Consider the following 19,724-nt stretch of genomic DNA (forward strand, 5'->3'; position numbering starts at 1 on the left):
GTGGACGGTCTTATTCTATTCACCGTGGATAGGTGAACTATTTCTCATAAGTTAGAACAATAAATTCATAGCTTCCACTACAGATGTCTTATGGATGTTAATAATTTACTTAACCATCCACCATAAGAAGTGTGTTGAACTCCAACCTAAGAGGATATCATCAATAATGAGGTCATCTCCAATGTAACATCAAATTTAAGGTGAATTTTGTACCAATTATTGCACCAAATTGAAAATCATATCCAACCCAATACACAAAAAATTACATTGAATGAACAATGTATTAGGTTGGAAACGATTTTCTAAATGGTGAAATATGGTGGAATTATTTGAGGACTGGAGATGGCCTCACAAGACAAAATAATAATAGTGTGGTAGAGATGGACAAAGATGATGATGACAGCCGTAAAATACCTAAGGTTGTTGAAATGTTAAATTTAATTGAAATCTTTTGACTTCGACAAGAAGATGACTTCTTATAACTTCTTGAGAAAAATTGAAAAGATGAATGATCAAGTAAAAAATCTTAAACACGGCGTGACGTACAAATTGGCATCTTAAGCCCCTGTTTAGTTTTGCTATAATCAAATTTTTAGCAGGTTTTAATAAAAATTAATGAATTGTGTAGTTGAAAATTGATGTCGGAATTTTACATTATATTTAAAAAAAATATTATTAGGATAGAATGGTTTGTTAATTTTTTACAATTGTCCAGAATTTATTTATTAATTCAAAGTGGTGATTATTTTTTGTTTGTAAAGGTCTAAAATATTGTCTTGCGCGCCTTATCATTTATCTCGCTCCCAATTTTCGTGTCCTCTTCATCAATGGCAGTTATCCACAAACTATATATGCCTATAATCTCCTCTTCCCACTCTTCCTTATTCTGTAAACCTTCGATCTCACTAAACATCCCTAATTATAAATCCCAATTGTTTGGCACCACATTTTCAAGAATTCATACCCATCAAACCCCATTAACGACACTCTCAAGGAGGCTGTTTTTGCCTTCTGTTTCTGGGCTCTGGGATGCCTTAGCTGGTGGAAATTCTGCTCGTGAAGCCGTTTTGGCGATTCGACGTGGAATGCTTCTATTCAGACAGGTATTAGGATAGTAATTTATGCTTCCATAGTTTAAACTTGTACAGTTGTCATTTTGGACCAATTATTTTGATTGTTCAGGGTGATGTTTTGGGATCTTTAGTGGAATTTGACAAGGCAATTGAACTTGATCCTCGCCAAAAGGCATGTGAGTTGTTCTCTTTTTCTTTAAAGCATCACCTAATATTGGTGATTTTATTTATTTTTAATTAATTAGAGTATCAATTCAAGTTTAGTTATCGTAGTAATAAAAATTTACAAATGTTATAGATACATTTCATTTCTAATTAAATACTTGCGTAATTGCGTTCCAATTTCCTGACAATACCCATTAAACTTTCGTTTTGTAAGTTGGGATGATTACTGTGTTTAAAGAGACTATTCATCCTATGTTTAGTGATGCCTACTGTTTATTTGGTAATCAGATCTCTGGCAGAGGGGATTAACATTATACTACCTAGATAGGTAATTAGTGATTTAATTTTACTTAATTTTTCTTTGTTCTTTTACATAAAAGCAATTGATCTGCGAGTCCATTTCCTTAGGTTCGAAGAAGGCGCGGAGCAATTTAGATTAGATGTTGCACAAAATCCAAATGATACAGAAGAGTCAATATGGTGCTTTCTCTGTGAAGCAAAGCTATATGGAGTTGATGAAGCAAGAAGACGATTTCTCGAGGTGAATAAACGATTAAGAAAAATAATCAGTACCTAACTGTCTTTGAAATGAATGTTTCCTTGAGATTGGGAAAACCGATTTACTGTCGCTTGACATATGAATTGGCTGGCTGTATTTAAAGTATTAACTGCCACTTCCTTTGCCGAAATGAAGTGCAAGTCACATTTTCACCGAACTATTTGTTCTTCCGACATAGTTGCTGACTTTCATTTCAATTTAGGCTTCATTTGTCTCTGTTAACTATGTTAGTGGAAATGATAACAAGGCTCATGAAATTTATGACTTGGCTCACGAAAATATGATTTGGACGTAAAATCAACTAATTTACTGTTGTTCACATCCAGCTCAGCAAAATAATGAAGCATGATGTGTTGGCGACCAGCTCAGAAATTTTTTTTGGGCCTGAACAGTGAAACTGCACATAACGTCAATGAGTTCTTTAATGCTACGTAATTATTTCCACTAGCCACGTGACCAGTTTCGTTAACATTACTAACAGAGATAGACAAAGGGTGGGTCTCTAAGGTGACACAACACTCTTAAGTTTGATAAGTAACATTACTTTTAACCCAATAAAGATCGTATATGATCTGCATTATTATCATCCATTTGTCCATTAACAGTTTCCTAAAGGCATTTTTCTGCCTAGTATCATGCTCGTGTACTGTGACATAAGAGGATTGATATTAACTACTTATGTGCTGACTTCAGGTTGGCAGAGATCCACGACCCGTGATGCGGGAAGCATACAATTTGTTTAAAGATGGTGGAGACCCAGAAAAGGTGAATTCAGCAAGTTTATTCAATTCCAAATAGCCAATGTAGTTCGAAAAGAATTTTTATGAGTAGCAAACTTTGTTTTTCACCTCATTTCTCTTTGTGAAGACAAACTCCCTGTGTTAACCTCAAAGTGCTACCAGGACACTGTGTATCAAGTTTGGAAACAGTTCTCATGGGAAAGGATTCTTCCAGTGTGTTAGTATAATTATAGACTGCTAGTTGCTGAATTTTCTAATTTTAAGAAATGGAATTTCATAAAATCTTTTGAGAATAAATTATCATCAGTTAACATCTTTAAAGTTTAGTACCTTTTGGGAGCTGAACCCTGTGAGAGACATTCTTCTTGATTTTCAATTAACCTAAAACAGTGAATGCTCTGTTGCTATTCCCAACATTATTTTACTAGTAAAACATTCCAAGTTCCTGATTTCAATCCTTTATAAGATGTTTTTTTCTGTATACTCATCCCTTTTATTCCCCTTTCTTTTCCTTTTGAACCTACCATAAAGCAGACACACTTGCATTCACTTCCTTAGCATAGAAGTAGAAAGTTGAGATGCAGCAGCTATTTCATGTGTATAGTTTGGAGTATCAGCAACTTAGAAATAATTGTGTAATCTCTTTATTCTACTGAGAGCATTGTGTTTATGTGGAATTGTTTTAATCATTCTTTTCCTTCCCCTGCTGCAATATTCAGACTTATTTTTCCTTTTTTGAACAGTTAAATAGCTTAACCCTTGTTTGGCCCCATTAAAATTTTAATACACTTTTCTTTCTCTTCGTTTCAATCACACATTCTCCAATAAAATAACATTACACATAGAATTCAAGTATTGTATACGTCATTAGTCCGATCTAAAAAACTTTTCATTCTTTTTTAATCACAAATTATCCCAAAAATTATTATTCCATAATACATTTTACCAAATTTCTCATTATAATGGGCACCAAACAAGGGCTTAATAAGATCCAATAAACACCTATAGATCCTTGACATCAAGCTTCCAAACAGTCTTTAGAGATAATTGCTTATAATGTCGACTGACCTCTGATCTGCTGGGTAGCTAGTTAGCTCGGACAAATATGCAACACAGAGGTCCGTAAGTAAGCTTGATTACTACGGGTGTGGTGGAGGAGTCCACTTTGACAGTCCTAGTCAATTACTATATATCTGGGAGAATTCCATTGGAGTTTAAGTTAGATTGCACGCACCTGGAATGGAATATCCAGGAAGTTTATATATAAGGGAATGAGGATTGATGTCATGTGATATAAACGTATGTTGTAAGTTTAATGCCCTCTCGGAACTTGCAAAACCCTGAAATTGAGCGCCTGTTGTGCTGATCTTTTCCTAACTGAGTGCCTTAGTTTCGTACTATGTTGCCTTACTTGGAATCTTGACTTTGTCTTACTTGTGGCTTGAGCTCAGCTTCTTCAGCTTGACCTTCTTATCATGTGTACTTATATAACCACAAATGAAATAAGGAAACTAAAAAAAGGACATGACTTGTCAAAAATATTTTATTCACATGTGTGTGTGTGTGTGTGTGTGTGTGTGTGTGTGCAGGGTATTTTAGTCATTTTATAATTCCCATTCATGTTGGCTCGTTTCTAGTCATACTGTGTATTTTGTAATTTTTGGAAACATGGAATGTGAAGTGTAGCCACACCATGTATCTATGTATTGTTCTGTTAATTTTCCTTAAACATAGGTGTAATACTCTGCAATTCTTTGTATTGTTCTGTTAATTTTCCTTAAAACGTAAGTTGCAATACTTACTCCACAATGCAACTTCAAGGGTTTTGTGAAGAATATCTCATTAGTAGAGAAACTTCATAGGTTTGTTTGAAAAACATCATAATACCCAGTTTTTTACTTTCAGTATTTAGAGGTATTGATTCGAGGACACTGGCTAAGATGTCTTCCATGTCATTGTGCAACTCTTGGTCTAGAAAGTTGACTCACCCGAGTCTTTCACTAAGAGATAAATGCATTATTTCCTTATTATTTTGTTATCATTTCCAACTTCGATTTTTCAAACTTTTTCAGATAAAATATAGGGAAAATTGCAGTAGCGGTCCCTTACCTTTCTGTTTTTTGCAGACTTTACCCTAACCTTCATTTTGTGCAAGCGATGGCGCCTAACCTTTTATAAATATGCACCTGAGGTCTATTTGAACGGAAACCGTCCAAAATACCATCAGCTAACCAAGAAAATTTCTTGAACTATCTGTTACCGTGATGATTTTATTGGATGTTGATACATTTTTGGACGATGTTATTGGATTTTGATTCCTTAATTTTTCTGATCAACTGACAGTCTTTTGGACGGTTTCCGTTCAGATGGACCTCAGGTGCATATTTATGAAAGGTTAGAAACCTCCGTTGGCACAAAATGAAAGTTAGGACAAAGTCCACAAAAAAATGAAAAGGTTAGGGACCACTGCTGCAATTTTCCCTAAAATATAAGGTGTTCTTGCGTCACACATGATAGATGAAATTACATTAAGCTTTTCACAATTTCTGAATGCAGATGTGATGATCTCTTTTAATAGAATTACACGTTACATGAAGCACTTGGATTTATTTTCAAGGGGTTCTTCTAAACTGAGTAATTGGTTTCTCTGCGTAGCTCGTTACAGCATTTTCAAATGGACGGGAACATGAATATTTCTATGCTACCTTATACGCAGGCTTGTATCACGAAGCTCAGGTTTGCGTCTGAACCTTAAGCTTCTAAACTAATGCTCTGTTTATGACACTTAATTTGTACTTCCTCCAATGCAGAATGAGGCAGATGCAGCAAAAGTTCACTTAATTGCCGCATGTCAATCTTCGTATGGATCAAGGTTTGATAGTTCGAAAAACGAGTCAGTAAGAATTATTAGCTTTTCGAGATGATCTGATTTAGTGCTGATTTCAGGTCTGATGACTATATGGCATCACTTGCCAAGGTTCATTGCAATTGCCGAAATTGGAGATTCAGTTGAAGAATCAACCTAGTACAAAAAGAAGTGAAATGTATTAACCTTACATGATACATCCAGTGCATAACTACAAATTGACTTGCAGTATTAGAAAGGGTGCCTTAAAATAAATATTGAGTCATTTTTAACGACTTTTGTTGCTTGCTTGATCCAAGATAAAGACGATTAGATTAGAAGCACAAATGATCATATCAAATGTTCCAAGTATATCAACACACAAATCGGTTATTTGCATTTTTGCCAATTTTATCTCCAGTATTCAAGATTTATATTTCTTCAGAGTCGATCTGCTGTATTTTATGTAAGGTTGATTTATCATTTCTCTCATAACTTTCCAAGTCTCTGAATATATATACACACACGCACAAAGGGTTACAAATAGGGTATTTCAATTTTTTTTTTTAGGTGACAATTTAATTGCAAAATCTCAAGCATAATATTACTTGTACATTATTGTGCACATATTGATGATGTTGATTATATTAATTGACTTGTTTTTCTTTTTTTCTTCCTCCTCTCCGTGACATCATCAATTCGAAGGTGAAGTACAAATAGCATTCATTAAAGGGATAATTGCAGCAAAAGACCCAAATCTTTTAAACACTAGCAGATTTTTTCCTAACTTTTCATTTGTTGCAGTCGTCATTCCAAACCTTTTAAAACGTTGCATTTGAGGCCATTTTGGATGGAATCTGTCCAATTTTTCATTAGTTGACCTAAAAAAGTGATTTTGACTGGAAAAATTATTTTTTACCACATTTTAGTCAATTTCAGAAGGGAAAAATTGTAATTCAACATTTAGTAAGATCGTGCCCCAAGCACGCAATTAAGGCATACAGCTAAATAAACTCTAACACTTTAGCGTAAGGTCATATCCCGAGCATGCAGCTAAAATGTACATGTAGACCCTATGCCTGGCCATCGCTTGAGGCATACATTTAAAATTTTTTAAAATAAGTAAAACATCCCGACGTTATTTTCCATCCCTAGCTTGTTAGGCTTTCTCAAAAAAATAAAATAAATAAATAAATAAATAAATTTATGAGATAGTATCAATAAGGGAACCTTTTTAAGAGAGCTGGAATTTGTATTTCCATAAATTACTCTCATCTTTCCAAGCAAATGCTCCAGTGCCCTATTATCAACAATGAAGACATCCGGTAAAAATTCCTTTGAAATGTCAAAAGGCTTGAAATACATATTACTGAGCTATCCTGTATTATATGTCGTATACATGAAGTTTTGCTCCAACTTTGCAACTGTTTCATCTTCCTCATTTTTCCTTCGAACTCCATGACTTGCCTATTACGTCATCATTTTAACCATTAATTGGTGGATTTTATATCTAACATGATATTCAGATTGCGGTCTTGATTGAAGAAACGGAATTTGTCGAGTCATCAATGAATGAGAAGCCCTGTATAGCTGGAAAATTTTCTTTGAGCCTACTTGTGGGAAGAGCACCTAGTTTTAAAAACTGAAGAGGTGAGTACAGTCACGAAAAATTTACACGCTGTTTAAAATTTTATGGCACTAAATTTTTGCTCCCCCTTCTCCAGCTTAGTCGAATAAGAGACCCTATGGCTGGCTATACATTCAAGGATTTTGGGTAGAACTGCAAAGGTGAGAACAGTATTAAATATCTGGCCATAAACTTTGCATAGATTTTGATCTGGCATTAGAGAAGTAAACTTGGTGCTCATAACAAAACTATGGTGCTCTTTCACAACTTGAAGTTTCATGTAGGTATATGTTGTTACATGCATGCTTGTGTTTAAATTTGGAGTAACAGCTAATAAATTTTAGAGTTATTCTAAGTATTGGAAAGCAATTAGTTTTTGTCCTTCATATCATTTCAACACTACATGTCATTTCGAGCTTTTGCGGTTTTCTCTTATTGTAATATTCTACTGAGCCGTATTACACGTACAGAATGGACACTTACAGAGTCTTTATAGACTACACTCAAACGGGGGAGGTCAGCATTTTTTTGCAATTTTTTATCATCCATGACTCCCGTGTGGGACAGACCTCGTGGGTCTGTTCTGTAGAAGTTCTGTGAAGAACTCCTCTGTACATATGGTTTTGCTCTATTCTATTCTTGCACAAATCTTATAATCGGATCTATATTTGAGAAAGAAAAACATCATCGCTACTCTGTCTATTTTACTTCTTCATTTTCGTCTCTCCTTTATTGAGCAGCTTTATTTTCCCTTTTCCATTCAAATACAAAAATATACCATGACGTTTTCTCTTGCATTCCCATTGACCTCATACTCTCCAGGTGCCTCTTTAGAAGTCTGTATTCTCATTTTATGTCTCATTTTCTTCTATGCTTTTGACTTATATTTTTCCGCATTTTTATTAACTGCAGATCTTCACTTAGACAAAGTGTTAGTCAATGGAAACAAAAACCTGGGCACACCACCATAGACTTTGGAGTAGCTTCTTCATTGCATGAATCCTATCAGAATGGTGAACATGTAAATCTTGACTCGTTGGCAAAGTTAAAATTCGTAAAAGGATTTCTTGTTTCTTTTCCTTGGAGTTCATGAGTCAAGAAGAAGATCTCAGACCAATGTTTACTGAAGGCGAGTTTTACGCTTCTCCACAAGTGTTCCACTGGACACGGGTATCATTGAACAACATGATCATTAGGTCTTGGATAAGAATCTACAACTTGCTAGAAGCCGACAGCATCTCGGGTTCTGCGGAAAGAAAAAGTGATTGGATTTAGTTCTTGTTGATGGTTCTTTATAATGATAGCATCTAGGGTTCCTAGAACAAAAATGCGAGTGGATTTTACTGTTTACAGTTTCTAGTGAGGGCATACTAAATGTAGCCATTGGTAGATGTATAGCTAGTTTTTTGTATATAAGAATATTGGATTCAGAATTATTGAACATAAAGAAGTGGTCTACTGAAGGGAAATTTAAATTCTGAGAATGTAATTCAGCATTGTAAATTTTGGTCATTCATTCAGTTCTCAATAGCGTATATTTATTTTTCACCAAAATTTGTGTGGAAATCGTTTCTATTCCTTGCTTGCAAATTCCTTTGGTTTTGTGTTTTGCTTTAAACAATTTTCGCAAGTTCTCTTCATTGTGTTGTGGAGCTAAGTTATGCACCTTCAAACACGAATCAGTTTTTCCAAGAGCCCATCTTTCGTTTTTATCAATTTTGTGGTACTTTCCGGTGTCATTTCGAAGCAATGGTTGCTACAACTGCAGGGTTACGCCCTAGTGAAATCGACGTAAACTTAGAATAGAGTACTAATAGATTTAGAGTCAACCACATGAATCCTTTCTCATTGCTTTCTTGTATTTGATCCCCTTTTACTTTGAATGGATATAATCAGGATAAGAATAGTAGAGTTAGCAAGTATTTGAACCTTTTAATGGAATTATTTTTCAGTAGATACAGGATTAATTTGTTCACACAAATGGGAAGAATGAAAGAAGAGTACAATTGCTGATATGTCATCTATAGCTATTCCCCTTCTCTTTTTCTTCCATGCACGGACGGCACACTCGACCAGATGCTTAGCCGATTTTCCCCTGTCCGGAGTTGTCGATACTATTTGCACGGCTTCTTGGTTTGATACGACGTCCCACACCTTCATAAGAAAGAGCAGTTCATTACTGTATCATCATTTTTAAGTGTTCTACAGTACAGCAAAATACATAAATTGTAAAGACAGTCAGGACTATGCTACATGTACATAATGATTTATCAATAGATAACGTGACGAAAGTTAATTGAATAAAAATCTCATCAATCTAATAATCTCTCCACTTACATTTTGGCACTTCATCATTATGTAAAATATTATATAAATAGTCATGTACAAAAAGCATTTTCTAGGCAGCTATAGCAATCAGTATCTATGCAAATCCTGATTAGATAACAAGGCATACATACCCCATCTGTTGCCAGCACGACGAACTGATCTTTACTCGTTATATGTCTCTGTGTCACTTCAGGGACGGATATAAGTCCGAAATCCTTAACACAATAGTCCCCGAATGCTCTAGACATTGCTAGTCCAGGAGATTCCTCTTCCGGCAACCACACTCTATGAACCCCGGGCTCATCATGCAGACAGAATACCCTGCCTTTGCACTGAATTATCCGCTCAGCCTCCTCTGCACACATCGTAGCAGTCATATGATTCTCCAATATCAGACCATAGAGAGGCAGAGAGGGAGGGAGGGGAAAGAGAGACACTAACCGGGAAGATTAGGCTTGAAGTCGACAGTAAGCTGAACCGGTACCAAGTTGCCACTGTCACAAGTGGTGGCCAATACGGCACGAGAGTCACCAACATTTGCAATGAAAACAAGCTCTCCCTGGAAGAACATCACTGATTTAGGCCAAAATAAAGATAGTTGTACATAAAAATTGGTCCATAAAGGCGTCCATCATCTCACATGGGATGGGATCCACCCAAATAAAATATTCGGGTGAGCCCCACCCCATTATTTGGGTGGACCCCACCTCATGTGAGTTGGAGGTCGCCATGACGTACCAATCTTTATGTACACCTAGCATCTCTCTCTTTAGGCCAATACATCAATTCTGATATAATTTTTTTTTTTTTAATAAAAAAGAGCAAATTCTAAAAAACTTGCTCCTCTTTTTGACATCTCAAATTTTGTAATGCATCAGCCGAGCAAGCCTGCTAGCATGTTCGCTAGCATGAGCAGATCACAGTGGGGTCCGCTACCCCATATTAAATTTGAAATCCAAGATTTTACACAAGATTTTCAAAAAAGTTCCTTACAATTTTCAATTTTGCCCCCACAATTAAAATTTTGTGATATTTGCCCCCCACAATTCTACTATCCTGTCTTCGCCGCGAGTAAAAGTCATCTAAGGATTAGTTATCATAATGCAAGCCAAAAAATAAGTAACTTTTATTACCTGCCTAACAATTGTCAATGCGGTGGTTCCACTGTTGAATGAATCGATTTTACGATGATGCTCCAGATCCTGATCTACAGCAGCACATGTCTTCAAGTAGGAATGCTTCCATATATTGAATTTATGAAGCTTTTTATCCGATTCTACATCGAAATCTGGATCAAGTGAAGCTTCAACAAGCATCTCTTGCCAATTACAAAGAAGAGACGATGGCAACAACTCTCTAACTCTCTTTGCCACAAAATGTCCCCACGGACCGTGCCCATCAAATATCCCACAGAATATCATATCATTTTGGCATCCAAATTCCTACAACCGTAAATAAAACATCCTATTTATCACCAAAAAACCTCAAAGAAAGCCACATTTTTGTAGTTAAATATACCTCCCAAATGACGCAGCAATCTTGATTCACACCTTTCTGCCCTCTCTTTGAGAGTACAGAAGCAAAATTTTTAGACCCGTTGATATTTACAATGCCTGATGATCTCAATATCAAGTCATTCTTTTTTGCATCTTTTATCATAGATTCAACAGCTTCTTTGGCATCAGAATTCCCAGATTTTTTCTTCAAACTCTTCGTTTTCTTGGTCAAAAGGGTTCTTGCTAATCCATTGAACATCGACGACAAATGCCCCATATCACACCTCCACCACCACCAATAACCTTCACAGGCACAATTCTTTATCAACGCAGATTCAAATCATACTCAAATCACATAAATAGGCATATAATTTACATGTAGACATGATCACATCATTCTTGTACAGAATTTGGAAATTTTCAAAACAGATCCAAACACAAAGCCCAGAAATCAGAATACTCTTTACTATTTTCTTAAACTCTGCAACTTGTGCCAAAACAATCAAGAAACCAGACAGAACTAATCTGTAACAGATCGATTGGATAAAATACTTTATCCAATAATTTTTTTTTTTCAGGTCATCAAAGATAATAATTAATTACACAACGCCCCTTCTTTTTGTTCAGTGTTCCTTCTTTATACAGTAAAAGCAAACAAGGCGGAACTTGCACGAAGACTAAAAGTTTTGATCAAAGAAACACACCCATTATGTCAAATAGATTGAAAAGGAAAAAGACCTTAAATTTTGAGGCGAAAAGTGTTAAGAAAGTATAGGTCTCACTAGGCTGGAAACAGAAAAATTTGACGGAAAACAGACTTTATTTGTCGGAAAATGATAAGATTCCGACGAGTTGAGCTGAGATAACCGGACAGTGATGATGCATCATAATCCATTATTTGGTGCTCTTTTATGGGTGAGGAGGAGAAAACAAAGAGCCTTTTCGGCTCTATGCATACGAGGAGGTGAAATTCAAGATATTTTTGGTAAAAAGGTTGAATAAAATAAAATATAAGAAAATGAACATGAAATCAATATTACATATTAATCCTCCCTGAAGTTTAAAACAGACTAATCAGAAAGTCATTTGAAATTATAAAATAATATGTCGTATTCAAATGTCAATATTGAATAGATGTTCATTGAAATATTAATATTATCATGTACGTCGTACCAAAAATATTATAACATTGTCATATTTTTAATCTTTTAATTGGACAAAATTGTGATGCTATTAAATGTGTTGATCAAGAGACAACCTTATTGGGCAATTAAATTAATCATTTGTTAAGAAAAATATTAATAATAATATATAAAAGCTAATAGTTTAGCACAAAAGAAGTTGGTAAAATCAAAAATGGAAAATTGTGCCAATACCCTTTTACATTCTGAAATCGTATTTGTAGCGCGCTGGATAGGTTGGATGTACTACATAATTGTGAGCATGTCACAACGACCTATTTTTGTTTAATTCCATATTTGGTTAGAATCATCTATCAAGCTTTTCGACATTGCGACTTCTTAGTCGAGTCAAGCCTTCAACTCTCTACCTAGGTGAGAATATTTTGAGTTCCATGTTCAATAGCTTGAGTCATATAGACATTATAACACCTTTCTCATTGTTAATTATCGTGTCATGTTAGATCGATAGGCTACTAATGATTGGTGCATAGCAGCTACATATTTTAAATATATCAGTATAAAAAAAAAATCCCATCATTAAATGTCCATAGGTTTAAAGATTGGAGCAATTGTAGGGTTAGAGACTAAATGGTCACGACTAGGTAGTGGCTTGGGGTTGGGGTTGGGGTTGGGGTTGGAATATGATATTGGTTGAATTTATACGTCTAATATATAATAATTAATGGATAAAAATCATTATATAATGCGATAATATGTTATTGTCAGATAAGTAAACACGTACGTGACACGTTATCAATTACCGACATATACAACAACGAAATCACAAATTTATCAAAAGGAGAAAGAATCATAGATGAACAAAGACCAAAGAGGGCCACACATTTTACCTTAAAATGAATGTTTCTATGATTAATCTGTGATGGAAAAATGTTGCCTATAGTTGTGGGTCCAAAGCTATTTTTGATCATTCATTTAACGGTCGGTACCACCTAACAACTTTCTACGCCACTAGACCAATTATTGTTTTTTTTAATATATATATATATAGAAATACTATGAAATAATCAATTATTGTACTAAACAAATATTAATAAAAGAGAATAAGAACTTCAATAAATGCTAACGGTCCGTTCGACTAGATTTCTTCGAACATTTTTTACTACACAATATTATAATAAATACCATTAGAAAATATAATATAAATAAATTTTAAAATTTTTTGTTAATAGTTTTCTACGCAAATTGTTGACCTAAAAAAATCCTAGAACCCGACCACACCCTTGTTGACCTGCATGTTTCTTGCACACTAGGACGAATTAGCACCAAGATCATCGAGCCAAAGAAGAAAAAAGAGTTGACGACCGTCGATACTTCTACGATGAAATCAACTGTTATTACAAACTACATATTATATATGAGGAAATTAAATGTGAGACAGACATGCAGCAAAGATTCGGCCAAAGTTTCGGTAATAATAAAAAAGATATATTTACCTTCTACTCGTATATTTGTATTTACTGGAGAAGAAACTCATGAAGCAAAAATTGGGCGTGTTGTCCTAATCCATGTATTGTGGTCTTATTGGTCTACATGACTACTTGTTTAGTTGTTTTATCCTTTGAGTTCGCTTCTTTGAGCAACCGCATTTCTTCAAGGAGATTCATCTAAAAGATTCTCATTGATCCCTCAAGCACGGGGTTCTATGGACTTGATAAGATAATATCCTTGAAGACTTCCTTACAGACATGGGTGACTTCTAAGCCTACTTCGTCAAAGGCTTCACTTAAGGAGATGAACACAAAGATTCTCGTTACATCAAGGGTGAAATACATACACATCACTAATAATTTATATTAAATGTTACAATAAAATAAATAAGAAAATAAATACTTTAGGCATGTTGACGGACCAAAATTTAACATGGAAATAGATGTTTCATGATTTGCAAATGTTTCTTTAATTTTCATTTTTTCCTCACATAATGGTCTCATAAGAGAGATTAATTTTCGTATTTTAAATTATTTTACCCCTATCAACATAGTCATTTTCTTTGTAGCTCGTATACATGAAAGCTTTTCATATTTTTGTCTCGTTTATATGTCAATTATAGATCTAAAAGTATCGCATTTCTCTATGTTTATAATTAACTATGTATTATATTTTTTTAGTATTGTCTGTAATTATTTTATCTTAATATTTTTTTCTTGATAAGTCTAACATGTCAAGTAACAGTGTAGTTGTATCTATATGACTCTTAAATTTATTAATTCTACGTTTCCCTCCAATATTATGTAGTCAAGTCTCGACCCACCAATTCTATCTAATTTTTCAACAAAAGAATATCAGAATTTGACTACTAAATAGAAACATGTAGATACAAAGAAAAATCCGACTATGCTAAGAAGTGGCCACGTGTAATGCAAATAATACCGTCGGTGCTTTGCTACTTTGATTGAAAAATCCTGTTAGATATCGTGACCGAAGATGTCATGGTTGGAATTGATTGGATGATATAGGTGAGTGTGGGCTCAAAAACAGGAGCTGAGGTGATGTCAATTTCATTTACTTTTTTTTTTTTTCTTCCAGATCTAAGGGCCGAGGTGGAGCCTGATTTTGCACCTGGTTGAGCAGCATTGTTATGTGATATTATGTACATTATTATGTCAAATTTTCTGTCTATGTTGCATGATTCAGATTCTTTTTATTGGTGCGATTCTTATCGAATAAGAAGATGACACGTAGTAACTGTACAATCACGTTTGGGGCGGCGCTATGGTAAGCGACTTTTCTACTTTTCAGATTTGGTCATGGAATTCAAACGCTGGTCCACTACACCAGTAAAATTGTCGTATTCATTCAACAAAATCATGGTCCGAATCCCATGCTTATCATTATTTAATACTTTTTTTACAAATGTAGAATCAACTTGGCTACATGGGTGGGGAGATTGATTGTGAGGATTGATTTTTTGATTGTTAGAAAAAAAAATAGGTCTCATTTGTTAATGAAGAAGTAAAAAATGACGACTAAAATAGTAAAATAACGGTTAAAAAATTAATTTTTGCGAGGTAAAAAAAGGCTACCAAATGGAGGCTAATTCTTGTAGAATATTTGACACAAAAAAAAACAAAAAAAAAAAAAAAAAAAAAAAAACACAAAAACCGCGCAAGATGGGACATCTCAAAAAAAAAAAAAAAAAAAAAAAAAACTCGAATATCCATCGTATTGGATATGATTGATTTGGGTTCGCACGTTGAATGGCCTTTGAACTTTTTACACTTGTTTCAATTTCATTACTGGGCTTTAAATTGCTTCAAATCAATACTCAATACTCAATTTCAATTTCAAATTATATTTTCGATCCATCAACGTCGGCAAGCCAAATATCATTTTTCCTTGATGAATGAAGTGACGGGAGGAAGGAAAAATTGGCAATGGATCATAATTAGTGTTACTTTCCTAACTTGTTTCAAAAAAAAATATAATGAATGACATAAAACCAAAACCATTATTTATTAGAATTATATTGCACTTCTAAACATTCGTTTAGTGAGATTAAAACACAGATGATAAAAGTATCTCAATAGGAGAATTCGTCGTAGGATAGGACTCTTAATTATTTGCAGTGTGATGGGGCAAGGGGTGAGGTTTTGATTTGTTTTTCTTTTCTGGTCTTTGATGTTGTACAAATGATATTGATGTGCGAGTTTTATTCAATTTGATAGGTGTTGTGTGAAGTGTTAAGGGGCGATATGTAATTAGTTTTAAGTAAGTAGATTTTTATTTGATCGTGAAAAATAGTGTTTGTTTCGCTTTATTTTGATTAAAATTTAATAGAATTGAGAAAGACTTTTCAACTTTTGCTATATTTAGTTTTGTTCTTTGGAATCAATTAGTTCGTCAATTTTATCTTTTTTTGGTTGACTTTGTAATAGTTGAGTTTAGAGTTGATCGTGAGATTTTTGATATTCTGTATGAAATATGAAAAAGTAATGCCCTCATATTTGACCCTAGTCGAGTCCAAGAGCGGAGCAAAGGAGAAAATGTTTGTGCTTAGTGGTAAAAGTCTCATATTGTGACCATACATGCCATGTTTCAAATTCTTGCACACATTTTTTATTTCGTTGAAAAATTATGCATTCAATTCTTAATCTTTATTTTCATTTGCATATGTCGTCCATTTTACATAATTTTTCAATGAATAATGTTACACCCCTGACCAAATCACTTCGAAACAACAGTCACACCACTCTCCGAAGTGACCTATCTCCATCCTAACCAAACCACTTCGGAACAACAGTCGCACTACTCTCCGAAGTGACACGTGTCCATCCAAAATGGTTCCGAAGTGATGCCCACTCCTGACGACCTTGACATGACACGCTGCAACGTAAAGAGCAGATCCACTGAAGTAACCGAAGTTTCCCTCAACTCCGAAGCGTCGAGCACTTCGAGGTACCCCCTTAACAGATCTCTCAACCACCACTGTCAGAAAGATATCTGTCAAGATCCCCTCTACCTCCAATGATCAATTGATGTGACGTCTCCATAGATCTAGTTGATGTGACATATAGACTTTATGTCAACTCAACTCAGAAGAACTAATTGTTTGCCCACTTTAGACGCGGTTGATTGATGCCTATGAGCGGATGCCTCACATCGTTAGACATATACACGCGTCCCACATCCAACGGTGCTCTACGTCTATAAATACTCAAGGTTTGGCAAGAGAAAGGTAATGAAACTCTTAACAACTTAGTTCTTCATACTAAGAAAAATATATTCTTCTCTCACCCTTTTGCACAATTTGAGCACTGTTTCGATCACCCAACGCTGACTTGACCGTCGGAGTGTATGCGGCCATCGCCACATCACTGGTTCTGACCGTATGCTTCTAACCATGCGTTGTTGTGAACAGGGATGATTACGTAGAGTAGCTATCCGTTGGCCACGTAGAGGGTCCGATTCTCGAGGTCAACAGATTGACGCCGTCTGTGGGAATTCCAATCCAAAAGTTCCACATTATTCATCAGAAAAGTCGTCGAAAAACTATCGACTTACCCTGAAAAGGGCACGCTCTTGAAAAAGAACAAAGTCAACCTACAATCAAAGTTCTTAACACCCTCGGAAGGGTAGACAAGATGAGTTATAGTAATGAAGATGCAAATTTTGAAGGGCACAGGGATGCCTCTGAAGAAGAGGTAATCAGGACCAATGTCACGCATCGAAGACCCCATCACCAGCGTCACCGAGGCAACATGACAGCAGCACTCATTGAAAGAATGTCACATATAGCTGCTGAAATGAGGGACATTGCAACTCAAAATGTGGCGATGCGTGAATTCTTCATGCATGCCCGAGGTCATTAGGGCTTCCAGATACCTCAAGAACCTTACCCAGCTTAAGAAATTCCTACGTCTCATGGCCTAGGCCATTTGAGCTAGCGCCGAGAACATTCCTTTGAAAGAGAAGTGGGCGTGAATGTCACATCCTAGGCACAGGGGAGCTGATTAGCAGAACCACCGCTATGAGAGAACTTCCCACCAGAATATGAACCGTAAAGCTCTGTTAGTGTCTTCGACAAAATATGACAGAACCCTAGCAATAGGGTCCGCTCCGTGCAGAGATCAGTTTGGCAAGAATAGGAACAAGTACCTCCTCTGCCTAGAAATCAACGGGAGAAGAGAAACCTAGTGGATTGGGATAGTCAAGAAGAGGCACCCTCATCTCCCCAAAATGCATCAGAGGGAGAAAGCTCTAAAGGGCCGTGTCGCTCCTACGAAATTGATGACGATAATATAGCCTCCCATTCTCTAGAGAAATCCGAAGCTTTCCAATGCCTGCAAACTTCATGCCCTCTAAAATCTCAAAGTATGAAGGAAATGGGGAACCACAGAAATACCTGACTAAGTACATGACGCAGAGGAGCCTCACCGGCACTAAAATGTAGAGCCTTCAATTTAATCCTCATCGGAGCTGCTGAAATATTGTACAGGAGGTTACCGCCCTGAGTATCAGGAGCTGGTTAGACTTGAAGAAGACATTTCTGAACCAATACCTTTCACGAATGGAAGGAGAGACCCCAGTGTAACGCCTGCAAGATATGAGGCAAGCTCCTGGCGAGACGTTGAAAACCTATCTTGTCAGACTCACTGATAAAATCACGTATTGTGAGCAAGTCACTGACAGAGAGACCCTTTTAGCTTTGAAAGGTGGCCTCAACATGAACACTTTGTTCTGGAGGGATATACGTAGCAAGAATCCCACTATCTATAACGAACTAGTAAAAATGATGAGAGTGGATATTGTCAATGAAGAGATGATTGACCATCGAAACCGTACAGCGCAGGGACTCCCTCCACCTCAAAGACAAGTAGGTCAAGGACAGGCAGCACACCTCGTCACCCAGCAATGATCCCAAGCGGGTCACACAGTAGCCCCCACATCCGGGTAGGCATTAGCTTCAACCACTCTAAATGCAGTACCAGTGCTAGCATATGAAAATGCTCCTGTTGAAGCAGGACCATCCGGGAGAACAAACAACAATCGAAAGAAGAAGAAGCGATCAAACAGGCCCCTGGAAAGGGCAAGGTTTTGCACCTTTCACCAACTTGACGGACACGACACCAACAAATGTAGGGATGCTCCTCCATCCTTGAACCGGAGTAACCCACGAAGGGATGAATACCCCCGCAGGTCTAATTCCCCGAATAGATGAGAGAGGCGAAATAGAGACCAATCGTTTCGGAGGAGAGAATCTATGGACAGAGGAGAATCCAGATATAGGGATCAGGCCCCATCTGGAGGCCAAATTATCAGGGAAATTGATACAATAATTGGAGGACCTCACATTGGAGGCAACACCAGGAACGCCAAGAGGAACTACACAAGGAAAGTAAAGGATCCACCAATGATAATTTACATTGTCAATCAGACCCAAAAGGCGAACAGGATGGCTCCGATCACTTTCTCTCAAGAAGATGTGCAAGGAGTTCACCACCCCCATTGTGATGCATTAGTGGTAAGAGCCGTAGTGGCTCGAAACGGACTCAAACGTATACTCGTCGACAATGGCAGCTCGGTGAATATATTGGTCGGATCCACCTTCGATAAAATGCAGATTGAACATGAATTGATCCTAATGACTGACCCCGCTATTTGGATTTACTGGCAATAGCATCATCCCACGAGGGCGAATTACTCTACCTGTCGAGATGGGGTCAGCTTCCTAGTGGCCCACCACTTCATTGAGTTCTTAGTGGCAAACCACAGATCAGCTTACCATGGAATATTGCGCCGACCCTGCCTTGAAAGATCTTTGGGCAGTTACATACATCCATTACTTATGTATAAAGTTCCCAACTGAGCATGGGATTGCTACAATTCGAGGCGACCAAATGGGTTCAAGGGCATGTTACATCAACTCTCTGCGAAAATTCGAACCCCGCACTGTTAATGTCATCCTAATAGAGGCCACCAACGGAGTCGACGTGGATACATAAATGACACCCATGAATAAGGGCATACCTCCGAACATGAAGAAGACGTCAACATGGTAGAGGGCCCTGAAGAAGGGCACCCTCTTGATGAGTTGGATCATCGAATCATCGAGTCTAAACCAAATGCGATCCCAATGGAAGAATTAGAAACTTTTTCCACCAACCCTGAAGACCCCAATCAGGTCTTTCGGATTGGGAAAGTGCTATCCCCTGAAATGAAAGAAGAAATGATAAACTTCCTGAAAAGGAA

At 36.5% G+C, this 19,724-nt stretch overlaps 2 protein-coding genes across 4 annotated transcripts; one reads left to right on the forward strand and one right to left on the reverse strand.

Moving 5' to 3' along the window:
• The first annotated feature begins 777 nt into the window (after window positions 1-777).
• LOC111388803 lies at window positions 778-5,814 on the forward strand. Its single transcript, XM_023013615.1, has 8 exons — window positions 778-1,103; window positions 1,183-1,249; window positions 1,527-1,566; window positions 1,647-1,779; window positions 2,491-2,562; window positions 5,193-5,273; window positions 5,348-5,409; window positions 5,484-5,814. The coding sequence occupies exons 1-8, from the start codon at window positions 828-830 to the stop codon at window positions 5,548-5,550; spliced, it is 798 nt and encodes a 265-aa protein (XP_022869383.1). The 5' UTR covers window positions 778-827; the 3' UTR covers window positions 5,551-5,814.
• Window positions 5,815-8,904: 3,090 nt separating this feature from the next.
• On the reverse strand, window positions 8,905-11,800 carry LOC111388794 (probable protein phosphatase 2C 34). 3 transcript variants are annotated; one of them, XM_023013601.1, is made up of 6 exons: window positions 11,652-11,800; window positions 10,856-11,136; window positions 10,471-10,779; window positions 9,779-9,896; window positions 9,469-9,692; window positions 8,905-9,163 (listed from the first exon to the last, which is right to left on the reverse strand). In XM_023013601.1, exons 2-6 carry the CDS (start codon window positions 11,108-11,110, stop codon window positions 8,951-8,953), a joined length of 1,119 nt encoding a protein of 372 aa, XP_022869369.1. In that variant the 5' UTR covers window positions 11,111-11,136; window positions 11,652-11,800; the 3' UTR covers window positions 8,905-8,950. The 3 variants fall into 3 exon arrangements, with proteins under 3 accessions (XP_022869369.1, XP_022869368.1, XP_022869366.1); XM_023013600.1 differs by having other exon boundaries at window positions 11,572-11,799; XM_023013598.1 differs by having other exon boundaries at window positions 11,538-11,799.
• Between the last annotated feature and the right edge of the window lie 7,924 nt (window positions 11,801-19,724).

This window comes from Olea europaea, unplaced genomic scaffold (assembly GCF_002742605.1).
Source record: "Olea europaea var. sylvestris unplaced genomic scaffold, O_europaea_v1 scaffold529, whole genome shotgun sequence".
Lineage (NCBI taxonomy): Eukaryota > Viridiplantae > Streptophyta > Magnoliopsida > Lamiales > Oleaceae > Olea > Olea europaea.